This window comes from Gorilla gorilla, chromosome 23 (assembly GCF_029281585.2).
Source record: "Gorilla gorilla gorilla isolate KB3781 chromosome 23, NHGRI_mGorGor1-v2.1_pri, whole genome shotgun sequence".
NCBI lineage: Eukaryota > Metazoa > Chordata > Mammalia > Primates > Hominidae > Gorilla > Gorilla gorilla.
Genome location: NC_086018.1, coordinates 23,966,048 through 23,991,782, shown reverse-complemented (window position 1 = coordinate 23,991,782; position 25,735 = coordinate 23,966,048). Strand labels below are relative to the sequence as shown.

The following is a 25,735-nucleotide window of genomic DNA, read 5'->3' as shown; positions in this document are numbered from 1 at the left end:
GGAAAGCAGACAGCCTTCTTTATTTGGTTTCACTCTCTCATGTTTTTTGGCTGGGGTCAGCGGGTGAGTACTACAAAGAATTACAATTTATTGACCACTTAACATGTGCAAAACATTCTAATCTCCCAACTACCTGATAACCCATTCTACAGATGAAGAAACAAAGACTCAAAGAGGACAGGTGCCTGAAAGAGATCGAGACAAGACTTAAACCCAGCTCTGCTGTCTGCCTCCAACTCCACTTCTTCTTCCAACAGAGCATAGAGCAAGAGTTGGCCAACTACAGCCCGTGGGCCAAATCCAGTCCACCATCTGTTTTTCTAAATAAAGTTTTATTGGAACATAACCACGCTCATCTATTCATTCATTTGCATACTGTCTAGGGCTGCTTTTGTGCTGCGACAGCAGAGTTGAGTAGTTGTGACAGAGACAGTATGGACTACAAAGTCTAAAATATTTACTACCTGCCCCTCTACAGAATATACTTGCCAGTCCCTGGATCAGAGCATCCAATTGCTACCTGCGTGCAAACTCAGCAGGCTCTCAGAAAGAAGCGAAAACCGAAAATCATCTTATTTCTTGAGTTCCTTTCCTTTTGTTTGCTGAAAAGTGACATCAGTCTTTTTTCTTCTCCCCACCCACCAAGCAATTAGCTCACAAAGGCAGGAGCCTGAAGGATTCCCCCTGAGTGTTTGTTTGTAAGTCTCTCTCCAGCAGGACGCTTTGTCTCCAAACCACTGCCAAACTTTAATAACAGCATCAACCACATCATCTTCCACCAAAAGCAAACAGGAAAGCTAGTTCTGCCGCCCAGCTGGGTGGATGTCAGCTGCAGACAGCTGCAAATTGCCTGAACAAGGACAGATGTAGCTTGTTTTTGCCTTTCTTTTTCCATTTGAAAACTTTGCGAGGGGGAGATGAGAATGCTGTTAGGGAAATGAATGTGTTGATTCTAATTATCCAAGCGGGCGGGCGGCAGAGGTGACATGCAGCAAGATGGGCTCCGAGTCATTTACCTGGAATGCAGCCAAGACAAGGCTGGAGAAGGCAGAATTCCAATGAAGCTGACACTCAGGACACTGAGCACAAAGAAGGAGGCATCTATGAACTCACAGGTCACAAGGTGGGGTATACAGCATTTGGGGACGTCATTCACAGAATTTTCAAATAGGAAATAATTCAACCACTGGCCTAGACTTATATGCCTGCTCTGAATCACAGGGCTTGCCTACTCTTGAAGGGGCTCTGCAGTGCTCTTTGATTCTAGTCTCACTCTGATAATGATGTGATGAGGATGCTGGTGGTCACAGTGATGAGAGAATGATAATAATTTTCATGATGGTGATGGTGGTAATGATGCTGATGATAATGATGGTGGTGATCAAGATGATGATTGATGGTGATGGTGATGATGATGCAAATGGTGGTGATGACAGTGATGAAGATAATGATGGTAATGGTTGTGGTAACAATGGAGGTGATGCTGATGGTGGGAACGGTGGAGAAGATGATGTGTTGGTGGTGATGGTGGTGGTGATGAAGATGATGATATGGCAATGATGATGATAATGATGATGATGATGGTTATTATGATGATGATGATAGGCGGGCTTACTTTGTGCCAGGCACTGTAATAAGTATTTAAACACGTTATTTTATTAAGTAATCCCCACAATGCTGTGAAGCAGTTGCAATAATTATCTCCATTTTATGAGTTAACAGGGAAACAGAGAAAGTGAGTGCCTTGACTAAAGTCACACAGTAAGGACATGATGGAACTGAGATTTGCATCTAAGTCTCCTTACTCCCAGTTCTTTGTCCTGTCAAGCTCTTTCTTCTCTCAGCATGTATTTTTTTATGCCTACTCTGTGCTAAGTAATGTTCTAGGGCAAAGGTAAGTGATTTCTTTTTCTGCAGAGGACCAGGTAGTATATATCTTGGACTTTGTAGGCCAAATGGTCTTATCACAAATACTCCTCTCTGCTGTTGTAGCCCCAAAGCAGCCATAGAAAATATGTAAATGTTTGTGACTATGTCTTAATAAAACTTTATTTATAAAAATCAGGACAGCAGCCAGATATGACCACAGGTTATCAAGCTGTATTTTATGGTGCTGCCTCAGGCGCCAGGGTGGAAAAGTAGGTGAGCCCTAATGGGGAGCTCTGCTTTTATTTACCACAAATCTGTATCAGCTATGGATTTACAATAAGATTTGGCTACTTAAAAGAAGAAAAAAATGTGGTAATCTCTGGATACCTCCTTGCTAACTCCCAGGTGAGATAAGCAAGGGATATCTCTCTGTCCTTTGAAACCCTCTCTCCAACAGATAAGGTGACACATCTGGAATCCAGTTGTGGGGTAGGTATAAAATCAATCTAGAATGGGATGGAAAAGGGGAGGTCTATGGGAATGTTGTTGCCCACAGAGGTAGTAATTTCCCCAACCCCCAGTTGCATAACAGAGATGGAATTTTTACCAGTCTGAGGTTGGAGAAGACACCAGTTGGAATGAAGAGGCCTGGGCACCTTCAGGTTTGAGATTGTGTGACTCTGTACATTGCTCTTGGGGTGTAGGAATGTGCTTGTTTCAGAGGAAGCTGCCACCATGACTATCAGCCCTTTGAGACACACTCAAAGCTTGCAGCTCTATGACCAACCAGCTCTGGGCTTGCCCAGGGGTCTCAGCAGAAAGAGCTTTAAAAGTCGTCTGGTCCATTTTACAGAGAGAGAAAGTGAGTCCAGCAAGGGAAAAGATGTGCCCAAGGCCACACAGTCAGTTAGAGGCAGAAGTGTGGCTCGGACCCAGACTTCCTGGCTTCAAGGCAAGCTCCTCCTACTGTGTGAGCCACTCCCTTTGAGAAGATAGAAAGGGAATTTAGGCCGTCCACTTCCGGCCTCCATTTCCTTTCTTTGATCCACCCTACTTATAGGATGTCCCAGCCCCAGGAGTAACAGAAAATATACAAAAAGGAGGAGGAAAAAGTCAAGCAGGAGGCAGGAACACAAGCAGAGAAGATAAAACCTAGAAGGGGCCTGTGGCAAGGCAGGGAGATCTCTGTAAGAGTCAAGGCCCACAGATGTGGCTTCCACAGCGGGCATCCAAAGGCTTTGCCTTTTTGGAAACCATTTCTCCTCCTTCTGGCACTAACATTTCAATTTTCCTTGGGGGAATCTATTCTTCTACTCTCCATCCATATGGCTAGGGTGGAGCTGACTCTACTCCTGGATTCAGGGCTGGGCATGTACCCCAGAACTGTTCAATCCAGCCTCTACCCTTCAAGTACCAATGCTTGGTTTAGGTGTGGGCATATAACCCAAACCAGGCCAATCAGGGTCAATGAGATTCTACTTCTTGGCCTTTGTTTGAGCCGCTGGGTGGAAGGGGCCCTCTTCCTGTTGAGGTTGATAGCCTTGCTGTTTGTCAGCCTAATTCTGTTGCCACTAGGAAGGGAAAACCTGTCTGAGAATGGCAATCAACTCCAAGGAGATGGGAAGGGAGGGATTCAGTCGGTGGTGTGCTGGTAAATGTTCAAAACTGACTGTGGGGATGAGTGGAAATCCTTTAACGTTTGCCAATTTCCATAGTGTAAATAATCCCACAATGGCCAATGTCAAGCTACCAATGTGATGTCATGGAGCATGGAATTGGGAAGAGATGGACACAGTCAGCTCTGGCAAACAGATACGGGTTGACCCCAGCACACCGAATTCAGCCTGTTGGCATCATTTGAGTCCCTGAATTTCACTGAGTCTGAAGCCAGAGGTCATGAAACGTTTTCATTACATGAGCCAATAAATTTCCTTTTGCTTAAGCCAATTTAATTTTGTTTCCGTCACTTGCAACTAAAAGAGCCATAACCTAGACAAGTTATATTCATCTTTCCCCACTAAATACACTTTGAATTCCAAACCAGCCAATTCTCCCAAAAAAACCATTTCGCTTCCCAACTGCTTGGTCGATCCTCATATTCTGAGATCCCCTCTCCCTTTCTTATTGTTTAAGCTCTGTCAAAAAAGAACAGTAAAAAGAGAATTACCCTTCAAACCGAATTATACTTTGGAAATGAATCAAAAACATGAAGTGTCTGATTTGGGGCCCCCTGGATTTCCTTGGGACCACTATCTTTTAAAGATGTCAAATCATAACGATGATCAAGCTTTCTACCATGAAGACTAACCTTCCTAAGCCTCCCTGGCATACAATTAAGTGAAGCATAATCTCATCTAAACAATATAAACTGGATTTATTTGAATAATTTAATATACTCCTGCCATATTCAATCAATATCTCTCCCCTTTCTTTTTTAAGTAATTAACTTTGCAGAGTTAAGTTACTCTAATTTCCAGCAAGTCTGAAGTGACGAAAGTTCAATTGATGAAATCTCAAGGGACAAGATTAGTATCTGCTCCTCTGTTTGCCATCTTGAGCCTCAGCGCGTTATTTGTAATTGGTATTAGCAACTTTAAATTCTGATTAATTGCTGGAGAGCCTGTTTTCAATGCAGAAACAAAGCCACAAGTCGGGGAGTAATAGACCCATTTATTCCTAGGTAGGCTTTTGGTAATAGATTTTATTATCAGGATAACTCATCTCAGAGCCAGACGCAAAGAAACTCTCTCGTTAGATGGTAACACCTCTTGAATTGAGACAAGCACATTCACCATGTGAGATAAAGACAGCTTGGGAGAATTCACTTTCAGAAACGTGTCCGAGGCTAGCAGCACCTAAATGCCTATTAGGACTAAGTTTCTTTTGTACAGAAACCTTTGTAGGGAGACAAACAGGAGACCACAGTGCCTAGAAGGAGGGGAGTGACAGAAATACCCGTGGGTTCCCCTGTCAGCTCTCTGAGCATGCGGGAAGCCATTAGGAGTAGGGATTAAAAGGAAATCTGTGAACACAGAGTTTATAAGCGTGTTGGGTCATTTTGGATCCCACTGAGATAACGGGGCAGTAATTAGGAGGGCTATCTCCCTGTCAGGAGAGCCATAAAATGTGTTATTTACACCCGGCTCACGGCCCCAAATGCCCTCCATATGGAATGCCTTTTTAAATACTTCAGTTCCCAGCCAGAATAATTCATCTTTACACTTTCAAGTTCATAGCCATTTGCAGGGGGAAAACACCAAGGGATTTTTGAAATGAACCCCTTCACTGTGGGTTTGGTGAATGCCATGGAGTAAGTAGATGGAAGGGGACTTTTGAAAACATGGGGTTTGGGAGTGGAAAAAAATTAAAGCAAATGAAAAAACAAAAACAAAAACAAACAAACAAAAAACAGAACCTGACTTTGGGCTTCCTAAGGCCCCTGCCTACTGTGTTCAGGTTCTCAGAAGGCAGGAGAAAATGAACAGGGAGAGAGGAGCAGGTGTGCTTTTGGGGATAGTTATGTGACAGGCAGATCTAGAAGCATGGCATGAATTACTTGTTTTAGTCTTTTCCAGGAGATGTGATTGCATCTATTTTATACATGAGTTAAAAGAGCATGCTCAGAAGGACAGATTTCTAATGGTGAAGTCATCTTGCTTAAAAAGACAGTCAGTGAGCGATGAGACTTGATTAAGAGCCTTTCACTCCTTCCACTCTGCCAACGGCCTTCTAACAGGGTATGGGGACACCACCCCAAGGAGACGCCAGGTCACGGGAGTGCAGGAAGTGGTTCATATTGGCTGGCAAGAGCTGATAGCTAAATTTTAGGGAATTTTGCAAGCCAGTTGTCAAACACAGCTATTATTAAAGATCAAATGATACAAGCTTACAACTAAATAAATTATATGAAAAACAAAGGTAATACATACTCAAAACACATTGCTTTCTAATTATTTTGCTAACATTTTGCTCTAACTATGCTTTTGAAGGTATTTGTGCTTTTTATACGTGTATGGTAGAAATGATATATAACGATGCGCTACTGTGCATTGCTTCCCAACTCTGCCTTCGGTGACATCATGTAGTTAGGTTGAAATCAGCCCTGGAGGGAGAATTTACACCACAGAAATTGGCAAACACTACAAGCCAGGAATCCACCTGCCCTGGAAAGGCAGTTGTTAAACATTTACCAGCACACCCCCGCCCCGATCTTTTTTCCTGGTGGTCTGGTAAAGTCCTCTCAGATCCAAATTCATCTCCTAATCATCTCCTAATCATCAATGGGCTTTTTCCTTCGAGGGAAACTGACCAATATGGAGGGGAACAAGGCCTTCACAAATTGACCAGTACAGAGGGAAACAAGCTATCCTCAGATCTGCTCTACGCCTCGCATTCTTTACACTTTTCCCCCGAAGGTGGAAGATATACCCCAAAGTAACACCAAATAAATAATGCATGAACCATATATAATTGATGCTAGATTTAACAAAAGTAGAGCCATAAGTGGTTGTCTATTAACTATTTATGACTTTGCCCAAGCAGCTGACAAGCCAGGCTCAGTGAGGAGATCACACCCATGGTCCCATGTTTTATTTAAACATGATTAAAAGTACACAGTCTGCAGCAAGGCCTTCAATTCCACTCAGAATTAGATTCTGCTGTGAAGTCGCCTCTGGGTCTCAGGAAGGTTGGGATTGGATTTTGCTGGAACCGCTACTGGTTTTTTTCCTACAAGGGTAGGGAGTCTAATTTCCGCCTCTTTCCACTCTTGACTTTCTCCTTTCCTGACGTTCCCCCTTCTCCAGCTGCCCTGTGACCTTGGGCACAGCACCTCCCTGAGCCTCAGTTTAACCATCTGTAAAATGGGGAGTCATCATAGTTGTTAACTAAAGGGTTATGGTGAGGATTATCTCAGACAGGTTGCTCTTAACAGATGGTGATTTTGCCCCTTAGGGGACATTTGGTAATGTCTGGAGACATTTTTGATTATGGTAAATGGGGCAGAAATGCTATTTGCCTCTAGTAGGTAGAGGACAGGGATGCTGCTAAATGTCTTACCATACACAGGACAGTCTTCACAACATAGAATTATCTGATCCTAGATGTCAATAATGCCAAGGTTGAGAACCTCTAGATTACAGAATCAAAAGCAATATTAACATATATTATTAATTTTTTAAAATTGTACTTGAACACGTAAACACTATGTATCTAAAATTCATTGAGTCGGTCAGACCCGCATTCAAATTCTGACTCTACCATTTACTGGGAATGTGACTTTGGAGAAATTGCTTCATCTGTCTGGATTTTAGTTTCTTTAACAATAAAATAAGGACAATTACCTCCAACGGTGAGGCTCAAAATAGAGGATTCGGATGTGAGAGCGATCTAGCTGTAACATCTGTCACCCTGTTGATCGCCAGGGTTGATCTGGCTGATCTAGCTGGCTAGGCGGGTGTCCCCTTCCCCCCTCACCACTCCATGTTCATCCCTCCCAAAGCTGCATGCTTCAAGAGGACGACTGTCTCTGATAGAGGAGGACCAGTCTTCAGTCAAGGGTATATCTCCAAACCTCCAAACAAGTTCTCAAAACAGAGGATTCATGTAAAGTACTTAACCCAGTACCCACCATACAGTATATGATAAACAAATATTAAATCCTATTAACATCACTGCCATCCACTCACGGGCACTGCATGGATGTGGAGCTGGTAGAATATGATAAAGCTTGAGTGGAAGGAGAAAATCAGAAACTCGAAGAGTAAGAAAAGGAAGAAAGAAAATAAAGTACCATCTATTAGGTGCTTATTATGGGCTGTCATTCGATACTTTTGTATACATGATCTCATTTAATCCCCACAGCTACCCAATAAAATAGGCCATATTATGCCTATTTTACAGATGAGGAAATTGAGTTGCTTCAATGTTAACTTAGCTGTCTGAGGTATCAGACTCCAAGCCCAATGCTCTTTTCAACCACCGTATAGTGGGTTAAATAGCGTCCCCCAAAAATCCATATCCACCTAAAAACTCAGAATGGGACCTTATTGGGAAATAGGGTCTTTGCAGAAGTAATGAGTTAAGCTGAGGTCATACTAGATTAAGGTGGGCCCTGAATTCAATGACTGGTGTCCTTATAAGAAGAGGAGAGATACACATGGAGACAGAAAGAGAAAAGGGGAAGGCCATATGAAGACAGAGGCAGAGATAAGCATGATGCAGCCCACAGGCAAAGGAATGCCTGGAGCCACCAGGGGAAGGAAGGATTCTCCCCTAGAGCCTTCAGAGGAGTATGTCTCTCCCAACATCTTCATTTCAGACATCTAGCCTCCAGAACTGTGAGACAATAAGTTCCTGTTGTTTTAAGATATCCAGGTTTTGATTATTTGTTATGGTAGCCTAGAAATTTAACACAGACCCTCCTCCCAACATGAGTCAAAACAATTCTGTGTGTGTGTGTGTGTGTGTGTGTGTGTGTGAGAGAGAGAGAGAGAGAGAGAGAGAGAGAGAGAGAGAGAGAGAGAGGAGAAAGAGGAGAGAGAGAGAGGAGAAAGAGAAAGAGGAGAGAGAGAGAGAAAGAGCATGCCTAAGCCTAGACAAGTGAGAACTAAGGAAGAATAAGGAAGAACAAGGAAAGCAAAAGAAAACAGGTTGAAGAGGGAGGAGGAAGAGATTTTGCAATTGGCATGCAGTAGGGGAGCTGCAATGAGAAAGAAGGAAGAGAAGAAAGGAAAGGGGTGAAGAGTCTGTGTTTATATCCCTGTAACTGGTTTCTCTCTGACTCTCCGGCAACCTGGACATTGCCTCACACACAGCAGGCATTCACTAGATACTTGCTGAATGCAAGTGAGAGATGTCATGATAAACATGACTGGATCACTGCTCCCCCAAAGCTGCCAGCCAGTATTTGCTTTATCATTCAAGAAACTCCATACAAGTTTCAGATGAATGATGCATCTTCCATACAATCTCCCCTAGGGCTCCTGTTTGTGTGAAACCATTTCCTCCTTTGTCCACACATCCCATCTTGTGTCAGAGTTACTGAGGGACATGTGCATCTCCTCCTCTAGATCTTGAGAAATTCAAGGGCACAGTCCCTAGTCCATCCATGTCTGCATCTCCCACAACATCAGGCACAGGGCTAGGTACATAGTAAGATACAAACAAAAGTTGGTTGATTTAAAATTTTCCATTTCTAAGATGTACTTTTTTGAGCCATTCTGTTAAGAGGTAAAACTTCAAAATGCTGAGAAAATTATTCAGCAAGCAATTACTGAGCATCTACCCTATACCTGACTCTGATACGGAGGTTGCAGCCCGAGTCAAGTGAAGTCTTCTCTCAGGGTCTCTCTCTCTAGGAAGACAAGAACATCGGCATTTACAATAACTGGGTGACACATGCATTGATGGGGTGGGCACAGGGGGTACGGGAACACAAAGGAGGTGCTTAACCTGATATTTGAGTTTTGAAATTTGCATAGGCAGGCAGCAGGATGCATGAGGATAAAGGTGGTGAATCAAGGAGTAACATGGCACTGGGGTCTTGTCTTAGTTCAATTGTGTTGCTATAAAGGAATACCTGACGCTGAGTAATTTATAAAGAAAAGAGGTTTACTTGGCTCACGGTTCTGCAGGCTGCACAAAAAGTGTGACACCAGCATCTGCTTCTAGTGAGGGCCTTAGCTGCTTCCACTCATGACAGAAAGGGAAGGGGAGCTGATATGTGCAGAGATCACATGGCAAGAGCAGAAGCAAGACGGAGAGGAGGAAGTGCCAGGCTGTTTTCAACAGCCATTTCTCAGGGGAACTCCAGTGAGAACTAACACAGTGAGAACTCACTAGTTACCATGAGGAGGCACCAAGCCATTCATGAGGGATCTGCCCAAACACCTCCTATGAGGTCCCAACAGGTAAAACCCAACAGGTGCAGCCTCTGAAACAGGTGCATCTGGCAGGCCGAAGTCAGACCTTCCCGTCAGCATCTGGACTTCTAGCTTCCTCAGGTACCCTTTGATTACCCAGTTCTGGGGCCAGGGTGGTTCCCCTGGGCCCTGTAACTACTGAAAAACAACAGGATATACATCCACAGAGGAGTTGCTTCATCGCTGTAATGACAAAGGGACAGGAATGATCTACAGCCAGAATATTATTTTCTCCATAATGGCTCCTGGAGTCTCCAGGAATAGTACATTTACTAAAATTAATGGCAAAACTGAGGATCAAATTTCAACATGATGCTTGAGGGACAAACATTCAAACTACAGCAGTCCTCAACATCTGTCTTTATGCTTAAGTAGAACAGGTAAGAGGATGGGAGGCAGACAACCAGAGGTGGAAAAATCTAGAGAGGTTAGATTTCTTGTAGGCCATAGGAAGCAGTTTGAACTTTGTTCTGAAGGCAATGGAGACCCATGACCCATGGAAGATCTTTTTGTTGTTTTCTTTTTTTTTTTTTTTTTTTTTAGATGGAGGCTAGCTCTGTCACCCAGGCTGGAGTGCAGGGGTGCAACCATAGTTCACTGTAATCTTGAACTCCTGGGCTCAAGCAATCTTCCACCTCAGCCTCCTGAGTAGCTGGGTCTACAGGTACATGCCAGCAGACGTAGCAAGTTCTTCTTTGTTGCTTCCTTCCTTCCTTCCTTAATTCCTTCCTTTCCCTTCTTTCCTCTTTCTTTCTTTCTCTCTCTCTCATTCATAGAGATGGGGTCTTGCTATGTTGCTGAGGCTGGTCTTGAACTCCAAGCCTGAAGTGATCCTCCCACTCGTCCTCCCAAAGTGCTAGGATTATAAGGCATGAGCCAACATATCCGGCCCCATAAAAGATTTCTTAGCAGAGAAATAACACAGTAAGCTATGCTCCTTCTTGAAGGATCTCCTGCAGGGCGGACTAAGACTGAAGGGAAAGTGGGGAGACAAGTGAGAAGTCACTACAGAAGCCCAGACTGGAGGGGATGATGCTTAAATAGAGTGAGCAAAAATGGGTCAGGAGGGGTGAATTTGAAAAATAATAGGGTAAAATCAGTGGGTCTGACCATTAAGCTATGTGAGCGAGAGGGAGACAGGTTGCTGCAATTTCTAGCTCAGGTCACCGGGTGGATGCAGGAAGAGCAAGCAGAAGCACCATGCAAGTTTTTCAAGACCTGGGTAACTTGTGAAAAGGACACCTGGATCAGGGGAAAGTCAAAACCGGAGAATCAGGCCAAGGTGATGAAGGGTAAAACCCAACAGGTGCAGCCTCCGAAATAGGTGCACCTGGTAGGCCGAAGTCAGGCCTTCCCGTCAGCATCAGGACTTCCAGCTTCCTCAGGCACCCCTTGATTACCCAGTTCTGGGGCCAGGGTGGTTCCCCTGGGCCCTGTAACTACTGAAAAACAACAGGATATACATCCACAGATGAGTTGCTTCATCGCTCTAATGACAAAGGGACTGGAATGATTTAGAGCCAGAATATTATTTTCTCCATAACGCCTCCTGGAGTCTCCAGGAATAGTATATTTACTAAAATTAATGGGAAAACCTCATTTTTCTTTTTTCTGGGAAGCAAAGTTCCACCGGAGGGGTAACTGATCCTGATCTGGATGTGCCAGAGAGTCAGCTGGGGGTATAAATCATTCACATGCAACAACTCACAGTCCTTTAAACCAACACCAACAGTGACAAATAGTACAGGCTGGGGACGGGTGGAAAGGAATGTGGACAGGAGATCCATCAACATCCTTCCCACTGCTCACCAGGGCCCAGAGCACCGGATCCTTTTTTTGGTCTCCACAGCAGAGCCATTTTTCAGCAAGGTTGGGTTGAAAGGGCAGCAGGGTGAGCTGGTGAGAGCTTTAGCATTGGACACGTGGGACACCAATCCCAGCTCTGCCCTTTCTGACCCTGCAGCCCTGGACAACCTCACACCCTGGCCCCTCCATGTTCTCCACTTGCTGAGGTTGACATTAAGTGCTAAAGAAGACAACTTCTGCAAACGGCTTGAACATAGAACAACTCAATTAACGTTTGTTGATGGAATGAATAAATGAATGCTTGGACTGTGGAGTTAGGAAATGTATTCTATCCCTCCCAGGGAGGATTTGAATTCTAAAAATGAAGACAGGCCAGGAGCGGTGACATGCTTATAATCCTAGCACTTTGGGAGGCTGGGGCTGGAGGATGGCTTGAGGCCAGCAGTCCAAGACCAGCCTGGTCAAAGTCGTGAGACCCCACTTCTATTTTAAAAAATTGAAAAATTAGCCAGGCACAATGGTATGCACTTGTAGTCTCAGCTACTCTGGAGGCTGAGGCAGGAGGATTGCTTATGCCCAGGAGTTGGAGGCTGCAATGAGCTATGACTGTGCCACTGCACTCCAGCCTGGGTGACTAAGACCCTGTCTCAATTAAAAAAAAAAAAAAAAGGAAGATGGAGAAGGCAATACTTTGCCCAAAGAAATGGACTTGTGGTGGTGACAGTGGGCATGGGAGAGAGATTTGGTGCCAACTGGCCTTCTAAAATCCCTCAAATCACAGTGCATGCCCCCTTGTTTTGCCTGTGAAGGCTCTGAGCTCTCATTACGGAGGAAACTCCATACTTGTACGAAGTACACTAGGAATGGCCTTAGTTGTATTTTCTCATGCAGTTATATATTTCCATCTATGAGCTCCTGGGGTGCAAAGGTGTGTGCTGTTCCTCACTGGGTATCCAGCATAAAGCACAGGGCTTGACCCACAGTGAAAACTATGGATACATATTGCATGAAGAAAAGAAGCAAAGCTCTGGCTGCCTTGCAGAATTTTAGTGTAGTTTAGAGAGAACATATGGCACAAAGAAGCTGCCCCTTATCTTATAGAAATGGGATGAGGGAAGGCAAGTTGGTGGCATAGACATGAACAGATGGGATGATCTGTCTTCAGAAGCCAGGGAGAGTACCAGGATGCCACACCTATAGGAGGGGCCTCAGCAGCAAGACTAGACTTTCAATGACAGTGAGGACTTAACTCTCCCACTGAGCCCTGTTTTGGGCACACTGTGTAACTTCTACACAGCAAGGACCTTATGATTCCTTGCTCTTCCTCACCAGTGCCTATCCCTGTGCCATGCTCATGGCTGGTGCTGAATAGGTATTTGTTGAATGAATAAATGAGTGATACAAGAAAGTATGACTTCCTCCCTTCTCCCAGTGGAAACTTCCCAGAGCTCAAAGGCAAAGGAAATATTTGAGAGCAAATAGGTTGGTGAGTTTTAGGACATCCAGTATTTGGAAGAGGCTGCTGGCCTGACCTTATTCGTGGAGCTTTGTTCTTCCACAGAAGCATTAAGGAAACGACGGGATGTACTGGATAACTTCAGAATGCCAACCAAGCAGAAATGTGCCTTCCTCTTCTGTAGTGGGTTGGAGGGTTGCGTCCCAAAAGACAAGTCCACCTGGGACTTGTGAATGTGATCTCATTTAGAAAACGGGTTTGTAGGCCAGGCGCGGTGGCTCATGCCTATAATTCCAACACTTCGGGAGGCCGAGGTAGGTGGATCACCTGAGGTCAGGGGTTCGAGACTAGCTTGGCCAACATGGTGAAACCCCGCCTCTACTAAAAATACAAAAATTAGCTGGGCATGGTGGCGTGCATCTGTAGTCTCAGCTACTTGGGATGCTGAGGCAGGAGAAGTGATTGAACCCAGGAGGCAGAGGTTGCAGTGAGCTGAGATTGTGCCACTGCACTCCAGCCTGGGAGACAGAGCAAGACTCTGTTTCCCAAAAAAAAAAAAAAAAAAAAAAAAAGCAAAAGCGTTTGTAGATATGATTAAGGTGAGGATCTTAAGGTGAGATCAACGTGGATTTAGAGTGAGCCCTGAATCCAATTACAGTTGTCCTTATAAGAAAAAGGCAGAGGGATATTTGGGACACACATACACAGAAAAGAAAGCCATCACTGAGGCAGCCACAAACCAAGGAGCACCTGGAGCCATCAGAAGCTGGAAGAGGCAAGGAAGGATGCTCTTCCAGAACCTTCAGAGGGAGTGTAGCCCTGCTCACACCTTGATTTCAGACTTCAGGCCTCCAGAACTATGAGAGAATGAATTTCTGTTGTTTTTAAGCTATGCAGCTTGTGATAATTTGCTATGGCAATCCTAGGAAATGAACACTCCTTTCAACCACACTCACCAAACTAAAGAGAAAAGGTCAGCTTTGATAAACTTATCCAGAATCTTGCCATCAGAAATTGGAGACAGATGCAGGTCTAATTTCAGCACGCATGCAAGCTCTTTAAGGTTTTGTGTTGTGTCCATTTTGATTCATATGTGGGAACTATGCTATAATCTTTTCAGTATTTCAGGGCCTTTCAAGATCTGAATATGGCCCCAGGAATGGGGACAGGGAGAGGAAAGAGAGAAAAGAGGGAAGGAGAGAAGAGACAGAGAAAAAGAGATCAAGGGACAGAGAGGAAGAAAATCACTATTTGATCTGGACAGAATGCCTGAGTGCCTGGCTAGTTAAAGAAGACATCAGAGGAGAAAGGCTGGGGATGTTCTCTCCTCCCAGCCAGAGCTTGCAGGAGGGGTGCTCAGCTGCATGAGAAACGGGGCTGGTTAATGAGGAAGTTATCCTGTCAACTGGAGGAAAGAGCTTTTCTCTCTCCCAGGGCCATGTGTGTGGAGGAACTGCCAGTCAGGAGGCCTGGACTTTGTCTGGGAACCTCTGTCTCTGTGCGGTGCCTTACTGCCCCCTCACAGAAGAACCAGCCAGCCAGCTTGTCAAGGGCAAAGCTGATGGGGATGACACCGGCTGTGAAAGACAGTAGCCCGAGACATACTAATATATTTGCTGCAGGAAGAACAAGTTGGTAAGACCTCTTACAACATCAGAGTGGATAATGCAGGAAGGAGAAAACATGTAATTTAGAGACCTCTGGGCCAAGCCTTCGCATATTGTGAGCTGTCTCTAGAAGGCTGAGTGATGGCAGGCGATAGGGGTGCCAGATACACCCCAGGTCACAGAATCAGAAATCTGGAACCTTAGTGATATCTGGCCCCGTGGAGAAAAAGTGGAACAGTCACTCTTAGAAGCTCTGTGACCTGTGCAGAAAACTTCTTAGAACAACACACTGAATGATGGAGAAACCTTCCCATTAGGCAAGAAACAAATTTTAAAATGTTCCTTGGGGCCGAGCGCAGTGGCTCACACTTGTAATCCTAGCACTTTGGGTGGCCGAAGTGGACAGATTGCCTGAGCTCATGAGTTTGAGACCAGCCTGGGCCACATAGTGAAACCCTGTCTCTACTAAAATACAAAAAATTAGGCGGACATGGTGGCTCATGCCCGTAGTCCCAGCTACTCAGGAAGCTGAGCCACGAGAATCGCTTGAACCTGGGAGATGGAGATTGTAGTGAGCTGAGATCGTGCCACTGCACCCCAGCCTGGCAAACAGTGCAAGACTCTGTCTCCAGGAAAAAAAAAAAAAAGGTTCCTTGGTCCATCCTGGAGACAAAGTATGAGTTAGTGACTAAAAGCAGAGACTATATCGTCAGGCAGCCTTGGGTTCAAATTCTTACTCCTGTGTGACCTTGGGCAAGCAAATGTACCATTCGGAGCCTGAATTTGGCAAGTTGATATCTCCACGTGTCAGTTTCCCCACCTTTTTAAGGGACATCAAGATAGCACCTACCTCACAGTTCTGAAATGAGGATTTAGATGAGAAATGCTTCCTTCAGAACCTGGTAGGGAGCAAATACTTCATACATGGTGGCTTGAATCATCATTTGTATCTTTTATTTTTGTTGTGCTATTAACAGCCCAGAAATAGCTCTATGTTTACTAGATGTCGCCTTAGGCTAGTCATCTCCCCTTCTGCAAGGCTCGGTTTGTCCTCATCTGTGAAATGGGGGCAATAATTCTGACTTCACAGGGCTGACATGAGGATTATAGAATATTATGGATATTGAGACCTGGTGAAAGATAGGCCGTTAATAAATACCGGTTTTTTCCTCTTTTGTATGAGGCCTTCCTGCCATTGGAGTGGAATGAATGGAGCAGGAAAAGAAAGTCTGGGATCTGATATGTAAATGAACTTGGCAGCCATCCGACAGCAGTGAATGTCATTGGTCCACTTTGGGCCCACCTCCAGGGTTTGCAGCCAATGACAGTGTTGTCTCAGCCCACTCTCCCCTTCTTGTTTCTCCTGGCTTCCGGCACACCCCGGAGGCCCAGGACCTAAACCTATGAGTCTCCCATTCAGAAGTCTTAAGAAAGGGGGGTCTACCACATTGCAAACCCTCAGGCGCTAAGAGCCCATGATGGGGACAGGACTCACCAGCTCCATGCACCGCCGGCTGGCCTCTGCCTCCCGCTGCACCAGCTCTTCCATGTCGGCCTTCAGCTCTTCCAGGCGCCGCTGGTAGTACTGGCTGCTCTCCCGCTGCTGGGACTCGGAGGTGGCCGCCTGTGAAAGCTCCTCCCCCATCTTGATCAGGCTGTCCCGAAGCCGGATCACCAGGACCTGGGAGGGGCAGAGACACATGCCCACCTTGGAGTTGGAGGCCAGGGGTATGAAACAAGGGAGCCTCAGGAAGATAAATCCTTTGCCGAGTTTCCTGTGTTTTCATAATCAGGATAAGAATACTGATGTCTGCTACAAAAATGAAGAACAACATGCAAAAAATGATGGTTGGGCACAGTGCTCAAGCCTGTAATCCCAGCACTTTGGGAGGCTGAGGCATGTGGATTACCTGAGGTCAGGAATTAGAGACCAGCCTGGCCAACATGGCGAAATCCCTTCTCTAAAAAATACAAAAATTAGCCGGGCGTGGTGGCGCATGCCTGTAATCCCTGCTACTCGGGAGGCTGAGGCATGAGAATTGCCTGAACCTGGGAGGTGGAGGTTGTAGTGAGCCAAGATCACGCCACCACACTCCAGCCTGGGTGACAGAGAGAGACCCTGTCTCGAAAAAATAAATAAAATAACTGCTATTCTGAGAGGCAGTGTAGCATATTTATGAGAACCCTTGCCCCCAAGACCCTCTGGGTTCAAATCCCACCTCTACCTCTCCCTGGCTATGTGACCTTGGGCAGGTTATTGAGGCCCTCTGAGAGACAGGGATGATGATAGTACCTGTGTCCCAGGGACGCTGTCAGAATCTAATTTCTTGGTATGCAGAAGGCTTGGGTGCCTGGCACATAGGATGTGCCAGATAAGGGATGGGGGATTATTAATTCTTTTTTTTTAGCAGCTCCTATTTATCTCGAGGGGCTGGTGCAATGAAGAGAGAACTCTGCTGAAGTCAAAAACCTTTCCCCCACGTGTTTTTGATTCCTTATTTATAAAATGAGGGTGTTCAGATAATTTCTCATGAGCCCCAGCCCTACTATTTTATGACATTTTTCCTTTCCTGGTGGCAGAGGGGATGGGGAATCCTTGAGGACACAATGAAACAATAGAGAGAAAAGTGCTTTGGCCATCACGAGTGCCACACAAAACAAACCCAAAGACTGTTCTGCAGAATTCATTAGTTGGCCAACAAGCCTGGAACCAATCGATCCTGATGGGCAAATACTCTAGTGTTGACATAAGATGGGACCCACATGAATATTTCAAGCCCCTGCTAAGGACTCTGAGCGCTTTTTCTGCAGCCACAGGCAGTGGGGATAACAGCCTGCAGATCAGACACCGAATAATAACCTAAAAGAAATGCTTTCCTATTCAATTCACCTCTCAAATGAAGTTCAGCCACAATTCCAAGAACAGCAGGAAGAGTGGAAGAAGTTCTCAAACTGTGTCTTTGAGGTACCCCATCTCTACACCTCAAAGACCCAGGATTCTACTACATTCAAATCATAGTGGCAGAGGGCAAAATTGAATTTGGAGATAGAATTTTTCCATTTGAAGTTTTCCCACATTCATTTTCTTTTCTCCTCTGCTATCATTTCACTACGCTAGAAACAAGTTTTAAAATGGCATGTGATACAGCCCAACTTTACATATTTAATCATTTAAAATATAGTAGATTTTCATGGTAGTTTCATGGTGATCTGCAGAGACAGTCAGACCTTGAGGGATCCCTTGAGCAATTTCTGGGAACCACTGAGGGTCAAAGCAAAGAAGAATTTCTCTGTTCTTCATCCATAGCAGCCTTATTGGAGACCAGATGCCCCTAGGGAGATCAGGGGGAAATGTTTCAGAATGAGGAATGCAGCCTCCCAACTGTCTAGACGCACTGTCTTACTGTGGTGAAGCCAGCTGGCTGCAGAAAAATTGGAACCTGTAACCAGGAGGAAGTGAAGGTCAGGTGTCAATCTACCTTATCCCACGCACTGCCTAGCTTTATCTTCAGCAAGTCACTTGACCTCTCTGGGGTCATCTTCTCATCAGATAAGGCTTATCCTACCTGCCTCACAGGACTGTATCAAACCTCAAGTGGAGTGGCTTATGTGAAAGGATTTTGACAATGGTGATGTCTTCTGTAAGAGTCCCATGTCACTGGCCTACAGAGCTGAAGAAGTGAACACCTGTGTTCCCAGCTCAAGGGCAATGTGAATGTAATCACTGAACCTCACCCCAGCCCATCCAAGTCTTACCTGTCCTTCAAGGTCCAGCATTAATGCCACCTCCTCCCAGAAGCCCTCCTGATTCCTGAGTCTTGAAAAGATCTCTATCCTCTAAACATCACAGCCCTCTCTCCATATTACAGATATTTATGTACATATCTTACCCACATTGCTTACAAAGACATATGCTTCTGAAAGCAGATCTGTGTCATACATCTGTCTTCTGTGCACCTAAAACAGGGCCTAGCCCACACTGGGTGCAAAAAAATTTCTGTTCAAAACGAGTGTTGGGCATGTAAGTGGTTGAGTAGGTGGACGGAGGTAGGAAGAACTGGATCAATGCATAGAAGAATGGGCAGACAGAGGGGTTGAGGGCTAAAGAAAAAATAATAGAGGAGGAGGGGAAAAAGTAAAGGTGAAAGGAAGAACAAATGGAAGGGAGGATGGATGAATGGACCCATGATGGTGGAAGGAGATGGAGAGACATACGTGAGGATAGATGGGTAAATGGGTAGGTGGCTTGAGGGATGATGCTATGATGGAAGGAGGGAGGGAGCTTGGGTGAGAAGTGGATGAGTAATGTATATCTAGATGAAGGCATGTGAGTAGATAGGTGAGTAGTAGAAGGATGGATGAAGCTTACACACAAAAGCTCTCCCTGCTCTGGGCCCAAGCACTACTTATGAATCACTACATACCTCAAATCTCTTAATCTGCACCTTCTGGAACTCTGTCTTGTTCTCCAGGTCACAGATGACCGCCTCCTGCCTGCTGACGATGGCTCGATCCACGGTGGACTGCTCCAGGTACTCGATGCGCATCTGAGCCACCTGCAGCTGTAAGTATGAGAGAAGTCTATTGGACATCTGTTGTCCCTGATACCAGGACAGAGACATGTGCAGGACCCAGCCTGGGAGGGTGGGAGGAGCTATTCACACCACCTCCTTCTCTACTCAGGTGTGCTGCGTGTTAAATGTCTGCACAAACAAGAATTGCCAGGTGTCAATCTTGGGACCTTCATTGGACCCTCACACCAGACCCTGATCCTGGGTCTCAGGTGCTGGGAGGTGATGCTTCTTATGCCTTCACAATTGAAAACAAGACTTTTAATCAGTGCTTCCCTTGTCTCCTTCCCTGCTCTGATCAAGGAGCAAAGCTAGTCTGTGAGCAACAAGCTACAGCATCAAAAGATACAAGCAAGTGTGGGTTTGGGAGCCAGGTTTCTGCCTGGTGTGTGAGTCTGGGAAAGTCAGTTCCTTTCCTTGAGCCTTGGTTTCTTCATTTTTCTTGTGAGGATTAGAGGAGATTAGTGACTGGCACATAATAAGCAGCCAGCAAATGGCCACTGCTGCTGTTCCATTTGTTGTGCGTGTTGTTACCCAGCACCCATAGGAAATTGCTTGAGACCTGGTCACTCCAACAGTCACTTTAAGCAGGCGCATGCAAGGGTTCTAGAAGAGCTTTGAAAATTTCATGGATAATAGCAACCCTCTAGGTAATGACGGAAAGCCAGAGATGTTTGGAGGGACCATGAATTCAAAGGAAGATTTCGCAGAGGATCGTGATCCTGTCTTGCGCAGACCATCTCTTTGTTCTTGGAGCCATTTCTCAGACGGAGAAAATTCTGCACTGAATGGCTGAGTCTCAGTGCATGGGGCATGCTTGGATTCAGCACAAGCACAGGCCAGAGTAAATGAGTGTGAGTGTGTGTGCATGTGTCTGTCTCTCTAAGGACTGGTCTCAATTCACCTCGCACACAACTGGAATTGAGTGAGCATCTGAATGAATTGATGAATAAAAGAAGGAAAGAAACAGTTTCCAGGAGCCAAAGTATAAGTAAGTGCCCAGGGAGAATCCCTCTCTTCCTCCCTGTGATGGTTAATACTGAGTGTCAACTTGATTCCATTGAAGGACACAAAGTATTGATCCTGGGTGTATCTGTGAGGTTGTTGCCAAAAGAGATTAACATCTGAGTCAGTGGGCTGGGGAAGGCAGATCCACCCTTAATCTGGTGGGCACCATCTAATCAGCTTCCAGAGAATATAAAGCAGGCAGGAAAACGTGAAAAGGAGAGAGATGGGCCTTAGCCTCCCAGCCTACATCTTTCTCCCGTGCTGGATGCTTCTTGCCCTCGAACATTGAATTCCAAGTTCTTCAGTTTTGGGACTCGGACTGGCTCTCCTTGCTCCTTAGCTTGCAGAAGGCCTATTGTGGGACCTTGTGGTCATGTAAGTTAATACTTAACGTATTTCCCAGCTGGGCCTGGTGGTTCACACCTATAATCCCAGCACTTTGGGAGACTGAGAAGGGCGGATCACCTGAGGTCAGGAGTTAGAGACCAGCCTAACCAACATGGTAGAACCCCATCTCTACTTAAAAAAACAAAAATTAGCCAGGCATGGTGGCAGGTGTCTGTAATCCCAGCTACTTGGGAGGCTGAGGCGGGAGAATCGCTTGAACCTGGCAGGCAGAGGTTGCAGTGAGCCAAGATCGCGCCACTTCACTCCAGTCTGGGCGATAGAGTGAGACTCTTGTCTCAAAAATAAATAAACAAACAAACAATAAACTCATATATATATATATATATACACACACACACACATCCTATTAGTTCTGTCCCTCTAAGAAAACCCTGACTAATACAACTATAGGATGGCTCTGAGCACATACTTGTTCTTGTAGCTTGTGCTTCTCCTTCTTGGCTTCCTCCAGCTGCAGCTGCAGTTCTTGGATCTGCCCAATGTCAGCAGCAGACTGGTGAGACAAAAAAAAAATGTATATATATCACCCTGAGTCCACAAGCCTTGCTGGGAAACCACCCCTGAAAATCCCTACTTTCCCCACCCACAGATGTCTACATCTCTCAGAGCTTCTATGATAATAGCTGTTTCCCAAAAATTACCTCTCACATCCTCCTCACCATCTTTCATTTCAATGTTCGCTGAGTCACTCCAATTATATAAGTCCCTGGATTTGGTCCACTGTCCAGCATTTTATTATATACCCTTGAGAACCCAGACAGAAGTGGGCTGGCCATGGCAGTAGGACCAGGTTCCGAGGGATGAGAGCTACTCGGAGGGTCATTTAACTGAGCTTCTAGACCTGGACCCTGGCCTTAGCAAGCTGTGGAGCCTCTCTGCACCTGAGTCTCTGCATTCATAAAATGGACTGACAATCTCAGCTCAGCCTTTCCGTATTGGGTTTGTCCAGAGATCAAATTAAGCAGTGGAGAGTAAAGGTTTTTTTTAAAATAGAACCAACTGTTGAGCTTCATTACCTCTGAAGAGAGGAATTCTAGAGGGTAGAAACACCTCTTTCTATTTCTTGTATCTTTATTATTTAAATTATTTATTATGGGCATATGCATATAGTGCCTTTGTAACTGAACAGATTAACCTCTCTTTGGGGCAAAAATAAGTGTGATTCGCAAGTGTAGACAGTGGCATGGGCTATTTTTGTGGTGATTGTTACCATGTGGATGATATCATCAATTATTTTGTTATTATTATTCTTTGTCCAGCAGAAATCCCTTCAGATCCAACCTCTGTCAGATGCATTTAGAGCGTGGCAGGTATTTTACCCCGGCTCTCCTCTGGATGGTGTATTGCAAGGAGGGAGCTGTTCTCCCCATTATGCAGTCATTATGTGGAGATCTGCTGAGGATTCCACATCATACCCCTCAGCTTCACCCCAAAGCTTCTGTTTCACCCATGCTGCCCCCATGGCTCCCGATCATCTCCCAAGCCCATCCATCCACTCCTCCTCATCTTCACTCCATCTACCAGGCTGGAGTTGTCTTTCCCCTGGACAAAGTCAGCTTTCATTTATTCAACAGTGATTTACTGAGCACCTCCAGGGCAGACACCCTTCTTGGCTCTGAATACAGCACTGGACAAGGCAGAGGAGAGTCCTGCCTTTATGGAAATGACACTCTGGGGTGGCATGCTGGCTGGTCCTCTCCAACTGCTCTTGCCCCTGAAAAGCTTGCCAATTGATTCCCTTCAACCATAAAATAAAACCCAATCTCATAACAGCCTCTAAGACCCTGATCTGATACTCTTCTTTTGCTGAGCTTGTCTTGTGCCAGATTGTCCTCACTGGTCTCCTTTCAGTCTCTCCAATGCACCATCACAGGCCCTTTGTATGTGCTATTTCCTCTGCTTGGAAGGCACCCCCAATCCCCAATGTCCCACTCCAATCTAAGTGACTCCTATTCTTTGTTCAGATCTCTATCCAAATGACACCTACTCTGGGAAGCCCTTCCTGACTCCCAACCTAGGTCAGGATTTGCAGAATTGTGTTCACTTCCTTTCTGGACTCTTGGCTCAGTTTGCAAGTCTCCCCTCTGCTCTGGGTGACTTGCAGAGCAAGTCTGATAAGGTCTTCCCAGCCCACTAAACTGTGAGGTACATGAAGGTGGGAATGGGATGTGCTTCTGATCACCACAATATACTTAGCATTTTTCACAGGGCCTAACACATGGCAAGGATTCAGTAAATATTGAATAAATAGCTACAGATAGAAAGATAAGAATAAAGAAAGAGAGGGAAAGAAGAAAAAGAGAAAGAGAAAGAGAAAGAAAGGAAGGAAGGAAGGAAGAAAGAAGGAAAGCGAAAAGAGAGAGGAAAGAAAGAGAAAGAGAAAGAAAGAAAGAGAGAAAGAAAGAAAGAAAGAAAGAAAGAAAGAAAGAAAGAAAGAAAAGAAAAAGAAGGAAGGAAGGAAGGAAAGACAGGGAAAAGAAAAGAAAATGATGGTTGGATAGGTGGATAGGTGAATAAATGGGTAAGCGGTGGTAGGATGGATGAATGGATAAATGAATGGATGGCTGCATGGATGGATAAATGAATGGAAAGATGGATGGATGACTGGATAGATGGATAAATGGTTGGACGGACAGATGGATGGGTGGTTGGGTGGTTGGGTGGATGGGTGGATGATTGGATGGACGGATGGATGGACGGACAATGGATAGATGGATAGTTAAGTGGGTGAATGAGTAGATGGGTGGAAAAGTGAATGGGTGAATTGATGAGCAGATGAATGATCGATGGATGGGTGGATGGGCAGATAGATGCATGAATAAATCCAAATCTTTCGTGGTGGACATGTCCTCCAGAGCTGCACACACCATCTGAAGGTGACACTGTCCTCCATTAGGACCACAGGAAATGCACAATTCCTAACTATCTCTGTGCACTTATCCCTCCAAGATGTTAAGACCAGGGAGTAGTCCAACCACATCACCTTCTCAACATTCCCCATTCACCCCACCCCAAGTCCCTGAGCTTCTTCCACCAAGGTCCCATTCACTACCTGAGCAATGAGGTCCTTGTGCTTCTGCATCAGCTCATTCAGGTCATCCTGGTCCTCATCGATGCGCTTCAGGAGGTCTGCCTTCTCAAACTGCAGCCTGTACAGCTGCTCATCCACCTGGGGGAGGCAGGTCAGTGGTCAAGGCAAGGTGAGAGGGTGAGGGATGGGCAGCAAGGTCCAGAGGAAGAGCAAAGAAGGACTTGCCTATAGGTGTGTGAGGTGAGTGACCATCAATGTTTAAGAGTGGCTGTGGTTACCAATGCATGTGGTAGGTATAACAGCTTGGTGTGTGTGTGTGTGTGTGTGTGTATTAGGCATTGCATGTGACTATGAATTCAGGGTGTATGTGTGTATGAATTTATGTCTGTGCAATCCCACTTGGGAATCTATGTGTGCACATTTTAAATGTGCCTAGTACATATATGAAAATGCAAACCCCGGCACTCTCCCTGAGAACAGGGACTTTGTTCTGTCCACAGACATAACCTCAGCAGCAAGCACCAGGCCTGCCCTATAACAGGTGCTCAGTAAATATGTATTGGGTGGATGAATAAACTTGGAGGCACAGGTTACCTATACGGAGGGCATTTATTTTGTATGTGTGCCTGGTGATCGCATGTGAATATGTACATTCATTCCTGTGTATACGCACATGCACACGTATGTGTATGTGTGTGTGTGAATGCTTGTAGGCAAGTTCCAACAACATAAGGGACAAAAAGGCCCACAGAGATCTTGAGATAAGCATTTGCCTATAAAACTCTAACTATACCTAAACTTTAGGGTTTTATACATTGAGTATAAATCTAAGCCAACCCTGTACACCCAGATAGGGGACTTGGAAACCTACATCCAATTCTCACCAAAATAATAAATCGACAATATATGTCCATGTGTCCCCATTCAGGGGTGAGCACAGGGTAGTTCCATAATAAATGGCTCAAATCTTCTCCTGGTAATGAGCCTAAGCGGGCCAAGAGACGCCCTTGTCTCCACTTACTAGAGGGGACATGCAGTAGCCCCACAATAAGGAACAAGTTCCATCTCATGATGGTGAGCACACAGTAGGACCACAGCAGATGTCTGAGAACCACTTAGAGTGGCAAGCAGGGTGGGCACACAACATACAGTTGTGTTTCCACATTGGGTACTGAGCAAATAACAAGCTCACATCAGATGAACATTCACAGCACTCAGCACCCATTATGTCCACAACAGACTTCCTTGCTTATCGTTGCAGATGGGAACACACAGTTGAGCCTCACCGATGCCCTTATATCTTTATAATGCTCAGCTGACAGTAGGATGCCTGCACGTTCAGAACGCTGAGCACCTGGTAGGTCTACAATAAGTCCCCTTGTCCCTCTTACAGAGCTGAGCACACAAGAGGCCTACAATGGATGTCTGTACCTCCAAGGTGCTACCTGGTAGGTTTACAATAAATGTCCTCGTACTTCCTATAGTGCTGAGCGCACACTAGGCCCACACTAGCTCCCAGAGGCCTATGCTGGCCCAGGTCCCTGCAGCTGCAGGAAGGGACAGGTACCAGGCTCTTGTTCCGCGTCATGTTCTCCAGCTCGCTGTGCATGCTCTCCAGGTCCGCTGTGAGCACCTTCTGGGTCTTCAAGGCCTCCTCACACTTGGCTTCACTCTGCTCCAGCTGGACCAGGCAAGAGGTGGAGAAGAGAAGAAAAGAAAATTAGAAGAGAAGAGGGGAAGGGAGGTGGGGAGGGGAGGGAAGGTGGGAGGGGAGGGGAGGGGAGGTGGGAGGGGAGGGGAGGGGAGGTGGGAGGGGAGGGGAGGTGGGAGGGGAGGGGAGGGGAGGGGAGGTGGGAGGAGAGGGGAGGGGAGGGGAGGTGGGAGGAGAGGGGAGGGGAGGGGAGGGGAGGTGGGAGGGGAGGGGGGAACAGAGCAGAGGGGAAGGGAGGGGAGGCGAGGCGAGGCAAGGGGAGGCGAGGCGAGGGGAGGGGAGGGGAGGGGAGGCGAGGGGAGGGGAGGCGAGGGGAGGCCAGGGGAGGCGAGGGGAGGGGAGGCGA

At 45.8% G+C, this 25,735-nt stretch overlaps 1 protein-coding gene across 4 annotated transcripts in view; it reads right to left on the bottom strand.

The window, feature by feature from the left end:
- MYO18B (myosin XVIIIB) overlaps window positions 1–25,735 on the bottom strand; it is a 315,850-nt gene that overhangs the window by 85,239 nt on the left and 204,876 nt on the right. For all 4 annotated transcript variants that reach the window (XM_055374078.1, XM_055374073.2, XM_055374079.2 and 1 more), the window contains exons 35-39: window positions 25,246–25,359; window positions 23,700–23,816; window positions 21,057–21,140; window positions 19,085–19,222; window positions 16,156–16,341 (exon numbers count right to left, since the gene is read on the bottom strand). In XM_055374078.1, coding sequence (XP_055230053.1) covers window positions 16,156–16,341; window positions 19,085–19,222; window positions 21,057–21,140; window positions 23,700–23,816; window positions 25,246–25,359 — 639 coding nt within the window. The remainder of the gene's footprint in view (window positions 1–16,155; window positions 16,342–19,084; window positions 19,223–21,056; window positions 21,141–23,699; window positions 23,817–25,245; window positions 25,360–25,735) is intronic.